This window comes from Cyrtonyx montezumae, unplaced genomic scaffold, assembly GCF_038088225.1.
Source record: "Cyrtonyx montezumae isolate F1298 unplaced genomic scaffold, pur_monq_1.0 scaffold_3, whole genome shotgun sequence".
Classification (NCBI taxonomy): Eukaryota; Metazoa; Chordata; class Aves; order Galliformes; family Odontophoridae; genus Cyrtonyx; species Cyrtonyx montezumae.
In genome coordinates this window covers 122333025-122351566 of record NW_027072034.1, presented here as the reverse complement: position 1 = coordinate 122351566, position 18542 = coordinate 122333025, and the positions used below count along the sequence as shown (strand labels likewise).

The 18542-nt window shown below is 35.2% G+C and overlaps 1 protein-coding gene across 1 annotated transcript in view; it reads left to right on the top strand.

Moving 5' to 3' along the window:
• PTPRQ (protein tyrosine phosphatase receptor type Q) overlaps positions 1–18542 on the top strand; it is a 117065-nt gene that overhangs the window by 21418 nt on the left and 77105 nt on the right. Inside the window, exons 18-29 of the mRNA XM_065743237.1 lie at positions 620–780; positions 1739–1850; positions 2645–2871; positions 5201–5270; positions 6734–6933; positions 8308–8557; positions 9754–9882; positions 10693–10839; positions 13657–13823; positions 15923–16133; positions 17842–17994; positions 18116–18295. Coding sequence (XP_065599309.1) covers positions 620–780; positions 1739–1850; positions 2645–2871; positions 5201–5270; positions 6734–6933; positions 8308–8557; positions 9754–9882; positions 10693–10839; positions 13657–13823; positions 15923–16133; positions 17842–17994; positions 18116–18295 — 2007 coding nt within the window. The remainder of the gene's footprint in view (positions 1–619; positions 781–1738; positions 1851–2644; positions 2872–5200; positions 5271–6733; positions 6934–8307; positions 8558–9753; positions 9883–10692; positions 10840–13656; positions 13824–15922; positions 16134–17841; positions 17995–18115; positions 18296–18542) is intronic.

Below are 18542 nucleotides of genomic sequence, written 5' to 3'. Positions count from 1 at the left end.
TTTAATGATCTACTGATGAAGCTATAATCTGATTCCCTGGTGGGATTTGAGTGAATGATACAGATTTAAAAGTGCCTGAAAGGACAGAAAAATAAGAAAATGAGATGATATTTCAGAAATATGTGAAAAAATATTGTCTTTAATAAACAAGAGTCCAAATTAGAAACTTTGGAGACTTAACGAGTTAGATTTCCTGGAATTACTAGGATTTCAGATATATGAAAATTATTCAAAAAGAATTAACTATTTTGTAACAAGCCACAGAACAGAAAATCTGTAGTAACATTAGTTGATACAGCAGTAGTGCTAAATTAAAGGTTGAGTACAGCAGAAACACCAAAGCTGTGCCAAGATTCTTGCTTATCCAAACACTGGATTGAGATACCTGAGTATATCTCCACAATATCTACATAGCATAGTTAGGTGATTATCAATCGTATCTCAGAAGTAGTGCATCAATTGTAGTGTGAAATAATGCTGTATATGGGGTAATTAACAATTATCCTTCTTGTAGTGAGTAAGCTGTTTCTGGATACTTTTATACTCAGTTATAACTACTTATATATTTGTCAAGGATGTATTTAGTTTAACATCTTATATTTGACCATTCTTTTTCTAGAACCTGCAAAACCAGAAGGACTTAAATTCTTCAATGTTTCATCATATTCTTTTTCCCTGTATTGGAGACTACCATATGGGCATGTAGACAGATTTCATGTGGATCTTATTCCTGACCATGGATCTGTTGTTATCTTAGATCTTGGAGTTAGAGAGTATCAGGTATGTGCTTTTATTTCAGGACTCACTTGGCCAGCTTTTCCTTGTGCAGTGTGCTGAATGAGGAATGCAAGGTTGCTTCCTTAGCTATTTAATGCAAACATGAATAGAGAAGTATTAATATAAAATTATTGAAAGCAAATTTCAGCATCCAGAGTTTAGTAACTTAAAATAGCTAGTGAATCATTTTTTTTAAGACTGTTTCGAGGATACAGCCAGTCATCCAAGGGTTCATGAATAGTTTAACAAAGGAAGGGCAGAGCTATTGAGTAATACAGACTCATTAATTGTGTACTGGCCAGGAAGATCCGTGTTTAAATCATTAATGCAGGCAACATTTCGCTGCTGAGGCATCAAAAAGAATTAGGAGGACTTTTTGATTCTACCGTCTGGAAAATATAAGAATATTAACAGAAGTAATGGCTGTTCTGGTTGGTTTGCTTTTGTTTTTTATTGGAACTACAAAGATACAGGTATTTTGTATTAATGACTGTTTGAAAGTTTTTAATTATGCTTGTTTCAAAAGATGGGTTTACTTAACCATCAGAAACTTGGAAGTTTTCAGACTAGCATTGTGTTTATTCTTTCAAGAGGTGATTTTCGTAGTGCTAAATATATACTTGGATGATGAGGATGTTGCTGGGGCACCTGTGTAGATACACTGATAGGTAATTCTGTGATAAAATTAATAGTTAATTTGTTCTTTAATATTGAAAGTTATACAAATCGTATGGAGGGTAGACAAATAAGACAAAATGCTGTGCTCTAGCTGACAAATATGAACTTACTGTTGCAAATGATGCTTTTCTAAAAGCCAAATACCAACCTTTTCAGTAATGACTGTCAGTAATACAGTGCTTAAGATTTCAGTGATGGGGCTTCTATTGTTGTTCTTGAGTTTTTGAGAGGAGGGGGCATTCATTTTCATGATTCTTGCTAACAAATCTATGTCATATTTTAGGCTGACTTTTCTAACACTACACCTGGAACAACGTACAACGTTACAGTTTCTACAGTTTCTTCTTCCACATACAGTTCACCTGCTAGTAGAACAGTGACAACAAATGTCACAAGTAAGTTAATAATGACTGCTTACATCTTATTGCTTTCCTTTTTAACAGTGATTTTTTTGTTTATTGTTTTTACTATTATGCATGGTAGTATAGGTGAAATTATAATTAACAGTCATCAGAATTTTTAATCTTCTTTAAATGTGAAAAAATACACTGATCAGGAGTGTTCAATGAGAATATGAGAGTTTATCAGATTTTTCAGAGGAAACAGTGGTTGTGAGCAGTGGTTGTATTCATTTATTAGCTTGGCTTTTAAAATTAAATGAAAAGAGAGAGAGGGAAAAAGCAACAACAACGAACAACACAAAGGAGAGCAACTGATAATCTTCTGAAAAAAATTTAGTGTTGTAAAATAATATCCATGCATATAACAGTAGACTTCTGTGATGTTTCAGGAAAATGTAGCCATATCAGACATATTTTTATGAGTGTCATTTGTTTTCTTTAATGAAAGGAACTGAAATAAAGCATGCTAGAATGTCTCAAATATTAAGTAGATGTTATGCTCTGTTTTGTCCATGGTGATGTTGAGTGTCACATATTTTTCATTCTTAGGAAAAAATGTTCCTGGAGTTCCAAATTTCATTGAATCTTTTTTGTTACAGTCAGTAAAAAACAAAAACAAACAAAAATAACTGAACGACTGAATGGAAAACAATCAATCAAACAAACAAATCTTACTAAACAGTAGATTAGTCATCAGTAGTTTTTCTTATTTTTGCTGGCAGATTATTTATTAAAAAAAAAAAACTTAATGACTGTTTTTGACATACTATTTATTTATTTATTTGTAGATCCTGGGCCCCCTGCATTTCTTGCAGGTGAAAGAGTTGGCTCTGCTGGAATTCTGCTGTCATGGAATACACCACGGCATCCAAATGGGAGAATTCTGTCTTATATTGTTAAATATAAAGAGGTCTGCCCATGGATGCAAACAGCTTATACACAGGTGACAACAAAGCCAGATAGTCTGGAAGTTCTTCTCACCAATCTTAACCCTGGAACAACTTATGAAATTAAGGTAAAACCTTCTATTTTGAACTCTCTCTTGTTGTTCATTGTATGAAGCTACGTCAAGTGCATTGATTTCTGAAGCACAGTATAACAAAATATCTAATAGATATTTGTTTGCTTCAGTGGATTTTAGTGTGCTTAAAATAATTTCTAACCATAGTTGTTCTATAACAGTTTCTTCTACTAATATTTTTACTGACATATATGTGGTGGAGAGTATGGAGGAAAGGTTAGAATTTAAAAAAAATATCTAAATCCTTCATCTTCACTGAGCTTTAGTCTTTCAAATCACTGGTGCACCTTGGGTGTTACACATTGATTTCTAAATCACTTCAACCAAATCCATAAAAGCATGTACGTGCGTAATTCTTTATTTGATTTTAAACTTAATTGGTTGAAGAAGGAATTTTCTTGCCTGATTTTTTTTTTTTTTTTTTTTGCTTAGATATTCACAGGAGTTATCGACTGTCGAAATCAGCACATGGATTTTCATGATTTCTATGTGCAAAATTCAGTGACATTGAGATTAGGCATTCTGAACTCTTTAAGTGTAAATAACTTGAAATGGACAGAAATGCATTATTATTCCCTTGGCAACATTTACCATGAAGTTTTCTGCCGCTTTCACAATAACCTTGGATAGGTACATCTTTTTAGAGTCAAGAATAAAATGAAGTAATATGTTTAGTTTGCTTCATTCTATGTAAAGTGAATGCATACCATGGAAAAATATTACATTTGTCAGTCAAGGAACAGAACTGCAGTAATCTTTTGTAATGAAGATGTGCACATGTAAGAAAGTAGAAATCTAATTACAGCTTGCTATTGTGGGGAAACTGCTTGCTGCAAATCATGGAAAGATGACCTTGCTGGTGAAAAGCAGAAATGTTTAGCCTTTGATCTGCCTCCAGTCCTCTGCTGAAAAAGAAATTAAATGATCGGCTCCTATTAGGAAAAAAGTATTATAATTTAGACTAAGCTCATCGCTGTGTTCAGATAAAGTTATTAAGATAGTTCAATTTATTTGTGTGAGATTCACTATTAGACGTTTTGCAAATTCTCTTCTTTGGGAAAGCTGTAAGACATTTAAAATCATGTTTTACTTTGCAGTGATTTGCTTTGGTTGATATATTTAGGAGGCTTATCTTCTCACTATTGTGGTCTTCCCACAACTGAGCCATTGATCTTAGAGCAGAATTTGACTCATGAAAGGGACTTTAGACCCAAGAACACTTGGCTAGCAGGGGTCATGTGGCTTTTGTCATGAGTGACTAAAAGTCTGTTGGCGAGAGGAGGGTTGTTACAGTATGCTGCTGTGGTGAGCTGCCCCACTAGTTGACCCACTGTCAGTCTCACAGTCATTTCACTCAGGTGGAAACGTGTGGGCAAAAAGAAGCAATAAAGGTTTTCATTGTCTTGACTAATTTAGTTCTCTGCTGGTGTTTTTTGGATTTCTTTGGGAGGGGGCAGTGAGTTGTTTTTGGTGGTCAGTTTGCTGTGCTAGTTAAAAGATCTTCATTTTTGCATGGATGAAAATTTGTTATTTTTTTTACCTGGCTTGTGCTTGCTAAATTCCTTCTGGTACGTACCACAACAGGACATAGCATCTTATAAGCTTTGAATATGGACTTCCTGTTTGTTTCTGACAGCCCAGTCTTGGTTTTGTTTCTTTACATCTGATGAAGAAACAGTTGTAAAGGAACAGTAGTTAGAAGTGATTATTTGTTATGTGTTTGAGGATTATTTGAATGTTTGCAAAATTTTGGACACCTGATGACTGATAAATATGTAAAACTATTCAGTCAAGTAAGATTTTCCTAAGCTCCAAACAATTAGTGTCAGCACTGTACTTCAAAGCACAAACGTTAATACTCCTTCCCAATTTTAATTACTACTATTTGAAATGTGAGAATTTTTGTTATCCACAAAGTAACCCTAGTTTATTTTTTAGCATGCTTCTCAACTTTTTGCTATAATGGCATATTTTTGCTATAGTGGCATGATCTCCTAGTGTTTTCTAACAGCTAATGGGATATTTCACAAGCAACTATTTTATCTTCAAAGCCAATCAGTGTGTACAGTTAACACCTTCACCACCAAAAGTTTGTATACTTCTGTCATATTACCCTGGACTGTTCTTAAAACCACAAATCTCAAATGGAAGACTACTGGTGTAGCACTTTTTTTTCTGGACTCTTTCTACCATATTTGTTTTGTTCATTTGTATGTTTATGGTTTAAAAGCTGGAAGGCAAATCTCTGCTTTTCCTTAAGATATTCATAGTCCCTGTTTCCCATTGTCCTATTTGTTCTCTAATTTGACTTCTTTTTCTTTAGGTTGCTGCTGAGAACAGTGCTGGTGTTGGAATATTTAGTGCTCCTTTTCTTTTCCAGACTGCAGAAAGTGGTAATTTTTATGAACCTGCTTATTAGAACTTCTCTGATCTGCTCAAGTGCAGAATCTCTGATGCTTCATACTTTATATTTGACTAAATTCTGTTTTATTTAGAAGGGAATTCTGATTTTTCTATATTTTCTCCCTTAATGGAAAATGGTGCTCTTTGTCCTATTTGCTAGTAACAGGATGTAGGGGGTGGTGTGCACATAAGGAGGTTCTCATATGAAAACTCTGTTTATCTTAGTGTTTTTCTATACAAGTTTCTAGGTAGGCCGTTTCAAGGAAGTGTCAGAGGAGAGAACTATCTATGAATTACACACACCAGCTAATGCCAACAGCAGTACTAAGAGGCTGAGTGTACTAGGATCAGTTCTTGAATTACCTCCTTGCATCAAGCTGTATTTGTTCAGTGCCTAAGTCAAAGTACCTTCCCTAAAAATCCACAACAGAATATGTTTTACTTTTTACTTATTAATTCTAAAGTAAAGAGGGGTGAAAAAAGGCACAGCTGATATGAAAATGACCTTATGAATTTGAAAATTAAAAAAAAGTACATTTTTATACTAAATTTCCATAATTTCTACAAATTTACTATTTTTAGCCTTGCATTTCCAAGCTCTTCAGGAACAGAGGTTGTACAGATGTTGAGGTGTACAGGTCTAATTGGAATATAGAAAATGTGTTGCCATTGTGGTGACTGGCCCCCTGTGTTTGGGACTGTAGGCTGATTTCTGCTGCAGGACAAATTATGATGTCAAACATAATGTCAGTTAAAGGCAGGAAATCATTCGGCATGAGATTTCTGAGATAACAATGAATTATGAAACCAAATATGAGAAGGTATAGCAAACTTGGTTAGAGGAGCTATACAAATCATTATCCTTCTATATTTTTGTAACAAATTGCTCACAGAAAACAAGACTTCAGTGGGCTCTATTTATTCATAGTTGACTCAGGACAATACTAGCATTTTTCCATGCAAGAATTTCAGCTTTTTACTTTTTGATACTATCTGTTCACATTTGTATAAAGGTAAAACCCTTATTATTAATGTAATTGAAAGACCTGTTAAAATTGGAGGTGAGAGTTGTATGTCACTCTGATACAATTCTTTTTCTTTTAAACTATTGCCATGATGGTTAAAGAAACTTGAACAACTTGATCAAAATGGGCTTCAGTTTATAATGCTAAAGTTATCTGGAAGTTATCTAGAGTTGGTAGTTGAAGTGGATAGTATGTTTTTTGACATACAAACAAAGGGCTTTCTTGAACTGGTCTAACTGAAATTATTATTTTCAATTTAAGATCACTGAATACAGGGGAGCATAAGTATTTGAAATGTGATAGGTTCTTTGGGGATTGTAGTACTAAATGGTAGTGAATATAATTTCAGATTATGGTAGGTTTGATTCTGAATTACATATTTACTGAGAAGAGAATGTCTCACTGCTTTTATTTGTTTTGTTTTCAAGCTCCAGGTAAAGTAGTGAATCTCACAGTTGAAGCCTTAAATTATTCAGCTGTAAATCTGATATGGTTTCTCCCTCGACAACCAAATGGGAAGATAACTAGTTTCAAGATTAGTGTGAAACATGCAAGAAGTGGAATTGTAGTGAAAGATGTCTTGGTTAAAGTAGAGGACCTTCTGTCTGGGAGGTTACCAGAGTGTAATGTAAGTGCTATAAACCTTTAAAATTAGAAATAGATTGAAGCTAGAGAATATAATATAATTTCAATTTTGAGGCCATTTGGAGGTTTGTTTTTCAGAACAATCCCCAATACCTTACCGAGTTAGGCCTGAGGCAGGATACAACGTGAAGAAAATGCTTTCTGTCCAAAGTAGATGAAGCAGAACATTTTACCTTGAAGAGCTCAGTTTATTCCAAGTAAAAATGTTAAGAAAGGATCAGTTAACTGATATATTTTTAACTGAAAAGGGTGGAATAAATAAATTTGGTGTTTCAGTTTTAATTTCTAATTTTTAAAGCATTCACTTTGAAATGAATGTTTCTGTCACTGTAGAGACCTATATTTCATTTTTAGATGAAGCTTTATAATGCTTCATATATTTTAAGTAGTGCTCTATTTTAAATAACACATTTCAATGATAGTTTAATACTTTTTGAAGCAGCATAAAAAAAAATCAGAATGGTATTCAAAAATTGTTTGTAGACAGTTGTTCATAAACTTGCAATGAATATTTAAGAATTCTGACTATCTATTGGTTTTAAACCTGAAGCTAGTATATAACTTTCAGAATTTCTTGAAGAATATTCTTCTTTTCAATCTTTGTTCTTCTTTTTCGTTTATTCTGAACCATGTGTTATGACTATTAGGATGTCAAGTTGCCTTTATGTTATTTTTTAGCATGCTAGACCTAGTAGTTCATTGAGAAGTGCAGTTTTAAATGATAAAAATGATCAGGAATTTAGCTTCTAATTTTATTTTCATGACAGTGTTAAGCAATTTGTGAGCTCTCAACATCAAGCTGATTTTATTTAGCATGGGGAGTCTGCCACATACTGAATCATAACACATCAATGATTGTAAAGCCTAGCAGTTTTCACTTTTTCAGAGTTGTCTCCTGACAGTTTGGGTCAGAAAAGCCCTGTCAGGTACCTGCTATATATATATATACATATACACACATCTGTCTCTTTCCGAATATATTTGTATTTACGCATATATACATACATACAGTATTTTGTATGTTGAAGAAAGATCTTCCTATATATATATATTGTAGAGAGGGAACCTAAATACTAAATCTGGGAATAGCTAAATGGAGCCTAAAAAGCTCCTTTTGTTGAATTATATTTGAAATCTTTTTGAATAAGGGCAAACACTATAATACTGTCACTAACAAGATGTGCTGGCACTTCAAGTAATGAAATGATAAACCGATTTGATATTGAAGTTTGTAAATTAAAAAAAAGATTCAGATCCAGGTGGCTTCGTTTCAAAGGATGTCTGCCTTTTTTGATCTCTATATATTAACTATTACATGGTGCTTTCTGTTTATAACATTCCATATTTTTCTTACTAGGACAACAGTGAATCATTTTTGTGGAGTACAACTACTCCTTCAACTACTTTTGGTAAATCCACAATTCCTTCAAGTACTACAGTTACAGCAAGTACAGAAGCATCTAGTCAAATGAGCTCAGTTTGGAATGAACCAATCAGTTTTGTTATAACTAACCTGAGGGCATATACCACCTATCTTTTTGAAGTCTCTGCAGTTAACACTGAAGCAGGTTACATTGACAGCGCAATTGTCCGAACACCGGAATCAGGTATATCCTACTTTAAATGAAGTTCTCAAATTCATAGAAAAATAAACAGAACATCAACATGAAGTTATGTAGCAGGATACTTTATTCTGAATCTATCTTTATCTGGGTCACGCTTATGTGTACATGCTTATCTAATTTTTAAATTATTGAAATCAACTGGAAATGATCATAACTATTAATGTCTCTAGGTAATTTAAGTAGTTAGGGATTCTGTTGTAAAGTCAAAAGAATCAAATTACGCTCAGTACAGATAATTCTTTTCTCTTGAATTTTGTGAAAAACTAAGGATAATTCAAGAGCTGCAATTAATAGCGCAATGGAATGGAAATTAAAAAAATAAACTTGAAGGGAAAGAGTGTCAGTCATAGTATTAAAAAAGCATGTATAATTCATACATAGCAATAAGGTTGAAGCTTCTTTGCATTTGAGGGGAAAAAAAAGCAGTATAAAGAAAGAAAACTCCTTTCCCATGGTTCCCCAGTCTGGAGCTATTGCAGAATGTTGGTCAGTGCTGAAGAAATCTCTAAGCACTGGAAAAATTGGTTTTTTGATTACTCAAAATACTCTAAGAAGTTAGAATTGAAATTGAAGCTTTTCCAAGAGCAGAAATTACTGAGATAACAGGCAGTGTTAATACAGCCATACTAGAAAACTGTGTTTCCAGAGGAATGTTATTCTTTTTTGTTTGCTTGACCATTCTTCTTTTGTCTGACACAGTTTGATGTTATTGGGTTGCTCTTTCATTCATCAAATAGTTATAGCAGTGTTCAAATGAAAATAAATGTTATTCTCTTCTAGCACTGTTCATCTGAATGATTTTGCTAATATCAAAACATTTTTAGTTTGGAGTTCTGTCTAGAGCAACTTAAATAAATCTTTCCAACTATGTATGGTTGAAAAGAATTATAGATGCTTTAGTTTTCTTCGGATTCAGTTTTCTATTTCAGTTGTTATATCACTAACTTATGAAAGTATACTTTAGGAAGGAAGGTATGCTTCGGAAAGGGATTGGCTTCTGTAGATGCTTTAATTTATGTGAACAGTTCCATGAATATCTTTCTATATTATAGGATATTGTCAGTATTTTTCCTTCAGCATATTTAATATTTGTATTTAAAATGAATTGTCTGGTATGCAATTCTTGGAAATTCTAGATAAAAATTATTTTATCTTCAAAGACTTTTTCCAATATTAAGTTCCAGAAGATCCACCACAAAATTTTGCCAAGGTCAACATTACAGCAAAGTCCTTCTCAGTGATGTGGGACCCACCAACTATAGTAACAGGGAAATTTAGTTACAGAGTGGAGCTGTATGGGCCATCTGGTAAGTCTGATTCTTTTTTTATTATTATTATTATTATTATTTGCTGTTATGTCCTTATGCTTGCATTCTTAGTGTCACTGTCAGTGGAGAAAGAAAATTTGAAAGCACTGCTATGTATCCGTTTCAATGTTAGAATTGTTAGTGCTTCTTAGCCCATTGTAAGGATTAGTACACAATGAAATTCATGTTAGGCATTCTTAGCAGTAGAGGAAAACAGCTCCCCTCATTCTTTCAGAAAAATAGTAAACTAAGCTCACAGCTGAATTAGAATGCCTATTTAGTCAGATCATTCCGTGTATTACAGGTATGTAAGATATGTATTCTGTATCTTACTCTTTTTCTGTTAAATATTCCTTGAAGATTTTCGTCTCAGTGCAGTTTGAGTCTCTTTTGGTGTTTTTGTATTTGTTCTTTAACTCAGACATGGTTAAAGTGACAAGGTTATATGGTTATATAACTACATACTGTTACAGAAGTGAACAAACTGTCTACTAAATATGTTTATGGAACAACATAGGATTAGCAAGAGAAATTAATTTATAGACAGCAACAATAATTAAATAAATAGACAAATAATCTTCTTATCTTATCTTAAAAGCCATACATCCTTGAAATGGCATTTTAGTTTCTTTGTTTTGTTGTTCTATGTTTTGTTTTTAAATGCATTTAGTATTATTTCCCACGAGGAAATACCGAATTATTCTTTCCAGAAACAAATTTGGCATTTCATCTTCCTTAAAAGCAGTTTTGTTCAGTATAAGCCAATGATTAACTGTTTTTTGAGCTACAATCTCTTCGTTTGCATTCCAGGACATATTCTGGATAACAGCACAAAAGATCATAAGTTCATATTTCACAACCTTGTGCCATTTACGACGTATGATGTGTATGTTGGTGCAGAGACAAGTGCTGGTGTAGGACCAAAGACAAACCTTTCAGTTTTTACTCCTGCAGATGGTAAGCAAGCATACAAAAACGAAGTAAATAGGCTGTACGCAGTAACTGCTGTCAGTTTTTCCTTCAAAATTTTGTTACTTTGCAACAGAAGGAATGGAGGTGTTGTACAAACTAATGAAAGAAATGAGCTGAGTATCTACTGTGTTGATTTTTTTTTTCCAGTTTTATTTTGGAGTTCATACATGGTCACTAAACGCACTTGCCTATAGAAGCCTTCAAAGACTGAAAGAAAGGTGGTACCTGAGCAACCTTGATTCAGTAATTAAGTCGCAGGTCACCCTTCTAGTCGTTAGATGGCAGCAAGTGGTAGGGAAATAACATTTCAGGACTGCTACGATCGCTTTGTTCAACCCTGAAATCTCCTTCCACTGTTTTTCTCCAAATCCAGGGTCTCCCAACAGACTCTATGAGAGCCACCTTTACAAGAGACCATAGCTCTGAGGGAAACACTGACATTTTGCAAAGTGCAAAGTGCTTATTAGTTCTGCTCAGAGTCTGCTATGCTATGATTTGAGAGTTTGTGCTCCTTGTGGTTCAGAAAAAAAAAATTAAGACTACATATGTGATAGATAGGCAGTTTCAACATTGTTATTTTTATTATTTTTGTGCTACACAGCACAAATTTAGAAAAAGTCTCAATCGCTGGCTTCAGCAAAGCTTGCTATTAAGGTGTTCCTCCTGTGGTTACACCTTAATAGCAAGCTTTGCTGAAAACAGTGATTGAGACTTTTCCTATAGTTCCTATTTGTTCTTACACTACTGATTTTGTCATATCTGAGTCAATTTCCTGAGATGACCCACCTTGATAGAGCCTCTTTTATCTGCTGTCTAAATTCAGTCAGAAGCCAAATCCTTTTTGATATTGTTTTAAATGACATTTAGTGTCCAGTTTTAACATATATGCCAACTTTCATTATGCAAGAAATGTCAAGTCTGACTTTTTCTTCATTTGTAAGAAATGATTTTTTGTACCAAATCTGAATATAATATTTTTGAAAATAAACATTCTGACAGTCCCACTTAAAGTACAATATCATAATTACCGCATAGTTAAAGGAGAATTTGAATTGAAATTGACTGCAAAACTGAAATGAACAAGATGTATAACAATTGTTGTATTGTCTTTCAGCTTTTTATTCATTTCCTGTATGACATCAACGTACTGAGAATTAAGTTTTCCTTTTCAATGTACTTGAGAGTCCATACTTAAAAATAAGGCCTACTTGCAGTGCACTGACTTAACTAGAACTAACTTAATTTACATCATCTGACCATAGTAATATGTATGTCATACATGTAGAAAAAAACTGAGTATTTTTTGAAATGTAACTTGTTTGCTGAAACAAACACTTGAAGTAACTTCCTACAGTGTAGGTGCAACTGAGAAGATGATGTGAATTTTTTTTTTTTACATAGAATCATAGATTGATCTGGGTTGAAAAGGACCTCAAAGAACATGTAATTTCAAACTCTGTGCTGTGGGAAGGGTGGCCAGCTTCTAGACCAGGCTGCCCAGAGCCACATCCCACCTTGCTTTGAATGCCTCCAGGGATGGGCATCCACAACCTCTCTGGGCGACCTGTTCCAGTGTCTCACCACCCTCTGAGTGAAAAACTTTTTCCTAACATCTGACTTAAATCTCCCCTGTCCTAGTTTAAAACCATTCCCTCTTGTCTTATCACTACGAATCTGTGTAAACAATAATTCCCCCTCCTGTTGATACATTCCCTTCAAGTATAAGAAGGCCACAATGAGGTCTCCTCAGATCCTTCTCTTCTCCAAGCTAAACAAGCCCAGTTCCCTCAAACTTTCTTCACAGGAGATATGCTCCAGCCCTCTGATCAGACCTCCTCTGGACCTGTTCCAAGACCTCTGGGTCTTTCTTGTGCTGGATGCAGTATTCCAGATGGGGGTCTCACAAGAGCTGAGTAGAGGGGGACAATCACCTCCCTCTCCCTTCTGACCACCCTTTTTTTAAGGCAGCCCAGTATAGAGTTGGCCCTCAGGGCTGCAAATACACCCTGCTGACTCATGTCCAGCTTCTCATTCACCAGGACCCCCAAGTCCTTCTTTGCAGGGCTGTTCTCCAGGAGTTGTTCTCCCAGTCTGTATAAATACCTGGGATTGCACCATCCCAAATGCAGCACCTTGCCCTTGACCTTGTCGAACCTCACTAAGTTCACATGGGTCCACTTCTCCAGCCTGTCCAAGTCCCTGTGGATGGCTTCCCTTCCCTCCAATGTATCAGCTGCACTGCTCATCTTGGTGACATCCACAAACTTGCCAAGGGTGCACTCAATTCCATTGCCTTTGTCATTGATGAAGATATTGAAGAGCACCAGTCCCAAGACTGACCCTTGGGGGCCACTACTTGTGACTTGCCTCTACCCAGACATAAAACCGTTGATCACAACACTTTGGTTGTGATCAGCCAACCAGTTCTTAATCCATTGAGCAGTCCATACTTCAAATCCATACCTCTCCAATTTAGTGAGAAGGGTGTGGTGAGGGACAATGTCAAAGGCTTTGCAGAAGTCCAGAAAGATGACATCCGTCACCCTTCCCCTGTCCACCAATCCTGTCACTCCATCATAGAAGGCCACCAGATTGTTCAGGCAAGATCTGTCCTTGGTGAAGTCACGCTGGCTGTCTCAGATCACCTCTTTGTCTCATATGTAACATGGCAACCAGGGGGATGTGCTCCATGATCTTCCCAGGCACGTTTTTTAATGCCCATTGTACCTTGCATACAATGTTGGAAAAGCTGGTAATAATTGGATATTTTTAATTAAATCAATTTTCTTCTTGAATATTTAGTCCCAGGTGCTGTATCAGACTTACATCTAGTAGAAGTGGAAGCCACATATATAAAAATTGCTTGGAGAAAGCCACAACAACCAAATGGAATCATTACTCAGTATAAAGTACATGTGCAAGAAAAAGAAGTTACTCTGGAAAACATTATTCTCAGTGGAAAAAATAAGGTATTAAGATTTTTTTGATAAAGATTTCTTTGCTAGATTAAATCTGGTTCTCTTGTTCAGTAGGTACAGTATGTGAAATTAGCTGCTTCACATGAGTTGATAATGCTTTTAAATAACAGCTTCCTCATGCCACCCTCTTTCTATGGCTGTGTTAGTAAGAGATTCCAGAGCTGCTATCTGTACTACATGAAAATCATAAATAATTCTGGAGAAATCCAGATCCTGAATTTTTTAGCTACTGAAGGCATAACTCCATAGCTAACCAACAATATTATTTTTGCTGTTTAGTTCTTTTCAGCATGATAGCTCCTAGCATACCTAACAGAAGAGTATAGGTGCCTAGATCAGTAAATGCCACTCAGGAAAACTTCCAGATGTGAATATGAACTCTATGGAGAAATGAATTCAACATAAGTCTCCTAGGGCTGTTCATGTCTTTTGCTTTCAAGGCAGGCACCCTTGGTTTTTCATCCCCATCTGCATCGTTGAATTTAAGTGTCTGACACTACATGCTAAATTCGATGCTATGGATGTATCTGCACACACCTTACAAATAAAATATTATATGGGATTTACAGTGACAACATCTCCAGCTTTTGAATTTTGGGCACTGATGTGCTTGGCATACTTTGACATAGGCCATTTTGAGCATACTGCACAGAACTGTAGACACTTAGAAAGCATTCAGCTCAAGACAGTCCTTTCTGAGTTAAGGGTTTGGTTTTTTTAATCTTAATGTTGAGCTTAGCTGCTAAAACATTGCATAATTCCTTTTTTAGAAAGTGTTTGTCTTTGGATCTGACTCAGAATCTTTGTTTTTGATATAGAGTTCACTGAAGGAGTTTGCTTTCACATTGCATGTTGTGCATTAAATAGAGCCCTGGAGCCAATCGTTTAAAAAGGAGCAGGGGAAAAAAAGATGAGGATAAGGATCCATTCATTAAAACAGACAAAGAACCTTGGAAAGTGAAATTATATAACTATATAATTAAAGATTATATCATAGTACAGACAGAAAAGATGGAAAATTATCTACGCAGACATACTCTAATGCTGGGATTTCCTAATTTATGAATTCTTAATTTAGAACCACTGAAGCTTTCTAAAGCTTATTGAATTTAATTTTCTAATTAAAGAACAAAATAAATCATAACAAACATTGTCATTAACCCTCACAAGCATTATTTTCATGTGAATTAGTGTCTTGCAGTAAGAGGTTGGTGAAAATGAGTAAATATGTCTTTTACCTGTTGGTACTTAGGTGAGATTGGTGCTGAATATCTGTCTGTCTGTCAACGGTTTACATGCTGGTTCGGCCTGGATCTGTGACGATTGGTGCAGGGGACCCACGGACCCACGCTAATCCAACCTAGTTAAAATAGTGAAAAAGAATCACAGAGTGACTTAGATTGGAAGGAACCTTAAAGATTTCTCCCCTTAAGTCTACTTGCATCCCTTCTCAAATTTATCTTTTGCTCTTACTGTCTTACTGACCTCTGTATCGCTTTCCTCCCTTTCATTTTTCTTTTCCACATATTTACTCTCTTTTTTTTTTAAACTCATCTTTTTATTTCATTAGCATCTGTTTTTCTCCCTCTCATCTATTCCTTACTCAAAGGTCATATGGATATATTTTTTCCCCCTCATCAACCTGTTGTTCTTCTTTCTCAAGGCCTTGTGGGGGCATCTGAAGCACTGTTCTTGTCAGCACCTTCAACCCTGCTGGAAAGTGCTTAGTACAAATGGAGCCTCCCAAGCTCAAATGTGTCTTTTCAATATAGCCAGAAGGATAATCACATTAAATTTAAAGACCTTGCTCTAAAATGTGAGAGTAAGGTGAGGTTTTACTGTAAAATCCATATTTCAAGAAATTTAAAAAATTAAAAAAATGCACGTGGTGTTTGTTTATTTTTGAAGTGAACAAGTTGTAGGATACATGCAACTGAGCTTTCTTGTGAGAAATATTGTTTTGCAAAGTTAATTATATATCATGCGAATGTCATTGCAATGTTAGCAATACACCATTTATATGGTATATATAAATTACATATAAGAATATAACAATGACAAATATTTTGACTTTATTTTTCTAATTGTAGCATTTGATTGACTCTTTGGAACCACACATGATAAATGAAAACATCAAACCCTCTCCCACCTGGAATTCAGTAGAAACAGCCAATGAATTATATGAAGGTTCAGGTGAAATGTTTTCTAGTATTCAGACAGTTTCCCCGGTAATATTTACAAGTGTGTCTGATGATCATTTGCCTGCTTTAAATGGAGCTGGAGAATTACATTCTACTTTGGGTAAGCTATCTTAAGTTGTTTTTTCTACCCGTTCCTTTGCTCCAGAGGACCACCATCACTGTCCCAACTACAGTCTTTAGCACATGGTTCAGGCAAATTATGAATGGGTCATTTGCTGGAGTTGGATTTTTTTACTACCAAATAACCTTCTGAAGCAAATGGGAATGCCACACAGGCAGGAACTAGCCCCTTGTCACCCAGCTGACCTTCTTCCTAGTGAAAGGAGCACCCAAAAGCCATCAGCCAAGCTGCATAGACAATCAGTTATTACAGTTGCCAAAGCAGGTGTGATTGTCAGGGATTAACATATCTCCAAGCCCTTCAGAGACCTTGATTTCTCTAAGCCTTTTGACTAATAGGTTTTCAAATGTCAGTGAAGGTAAATAGGTCAAAAAGTTACAACTTTGCTATATGGGTTACAAACAGGTGGAGATGACCCCATGACATGGTGATGTCATTAGTGTGTACACTTGTTCTGTATTATCAATGGAACAGTGTTTCTCTGCTAAGTATGAATATTTACAAGTCATTAAGGAGGCCTTAGCTGACAGGTGAGGACTTAAAATACTACTCTGAATTTTTACAATGGGAGTTTTGAACAGTAGACAGAAAATCAAAATGTTAAAAGAGCTATTGGAATCACTGGATTCCTCTGTCTACACCAGTTTTTAAGACCAGAATTTAATCCATTAAATTATGTGTTATTCGGTGGATCTTTACTATAGTAATGCTATGGGATCTTCTCTGTCATACAGAGAAAACACACAGTGCTTTGAAAGTGAGTTTTCTTTTTACTGACTTATTCAGCTCCAGTTAGTGAGTTGATAAAATATCTATGTTGATGAAAAATTAATTTCAAATATCATCTGTTGTAATATAGCACACAACTATTATAGTAGTTATTATAGTAAAATTGTTGACAGCCAAGTTTTTAACAGTGCTTGCTGATATTTAGATGCTAATCTTTGGGTCTGACACTTAGATATGTAAAGTACCCAAACCTTTTCATGTTGCAATGTCATAGTGGCTTCTTTATAACAGAAGATTTTGTCTATCTGATTTTGCACTCCTTTCACAGATATGTTCTCTGGTGCACCAAAAATTCTTTGTGGGCATAAGTATGATTACTTCATTCTGCTCTGATTCTTCTGCTGAAAATACCAGTATGAAGTGATATGTGACGAGAGCCATTTCAAGTATAGACATTACACAGTTGGGAGGGCAGGGAAAAAGAACAACCTAAAAACAAACAAACAAAATCAGAAATCTCAACTATCTAGGAGCTACAGTTCTGTAGTCACAGGGAAAAATAATCCATCTACAAGTATGCTTTCTCCTAGTTCCTAGATTTCTCTCAATTTTAAATTTTATTTTTGAGATAGCTGTCAGTTTTAGTTTGATTATAGTTTGCTCCCATGCATTCTTTCTCCTATGCCAAGCTATCTATCTTTCTTTCTACTGTCTGAATTTCATACTTCATAGAAGACCTCTGAAAAGCAGACGGGATTGTACGCTTGAAAGTTGACTTATTAATAGTAACTCTTTGGCAATGAGACACTGTATAATATTTTCTTTATACTTTTGTGTTTGCCATGAGAAATAATTTTTGCAGTAAAATTAATGTAGGTTACTGTATTCTAAGTTTAGAATGCAAAAGAAGAGAGAAGAATTTACTAATGAGTGACTATTTCTCTCCATTTAATCACAGATGATCAGTATGCCACTGACATTTTGGGTGAAGAACTGTCATATGTTATAAAGGGCCTTGTACCCTTCACAGACTACACAATCAGTGTGTCTGCTTTCACTGCTATTGGAGAAGGTCCACCATCTGTTCTCACAGTCAGGACACGTGAGCAAGGTAAAATGTAGCCCAGAACTAAGTTAACATCTGTAAATTCATTCAGGAAAATTTAATTAAAAAAAAAATATTTCCCTTACTGTTATTTTTTTGTGTGATTGTTTGTTTGCTTTCATTTAAGTTCCAAGCTCAGTGCAAAGTATATCTTATAAGAATATTAGTTCCTCCTCTGTTTTGCTGTACTGGGATCCTCCAGCAAACCCCAATGGGAAAATCATTCATTATACTGTTTATGCAATGGAACTGGATACGAAAAGAGCATTCCACAAAACGACTTCAAACAACAGCTTACTTATGACAGGTACTGTGTCATGTGCTAAAATTAGTTGCAAATATAGTATTCAAAATTATTTATTCCAACTTAATGTAATGTAGCCACTGTAAGGTAGATAGATCAAGTCTGCTCCATCCACACATGCATGCAGTGCAGGTGGGAAACTGTTGGTAGACTTGTCTGCTGTGGAGAAGTATGTAGGGAACGTGAGAATGGTGGAGCGGGCTGCATAAGGCAAATAAGGTAAAGAGTAGTAATTTGTCAAGTGGATTTC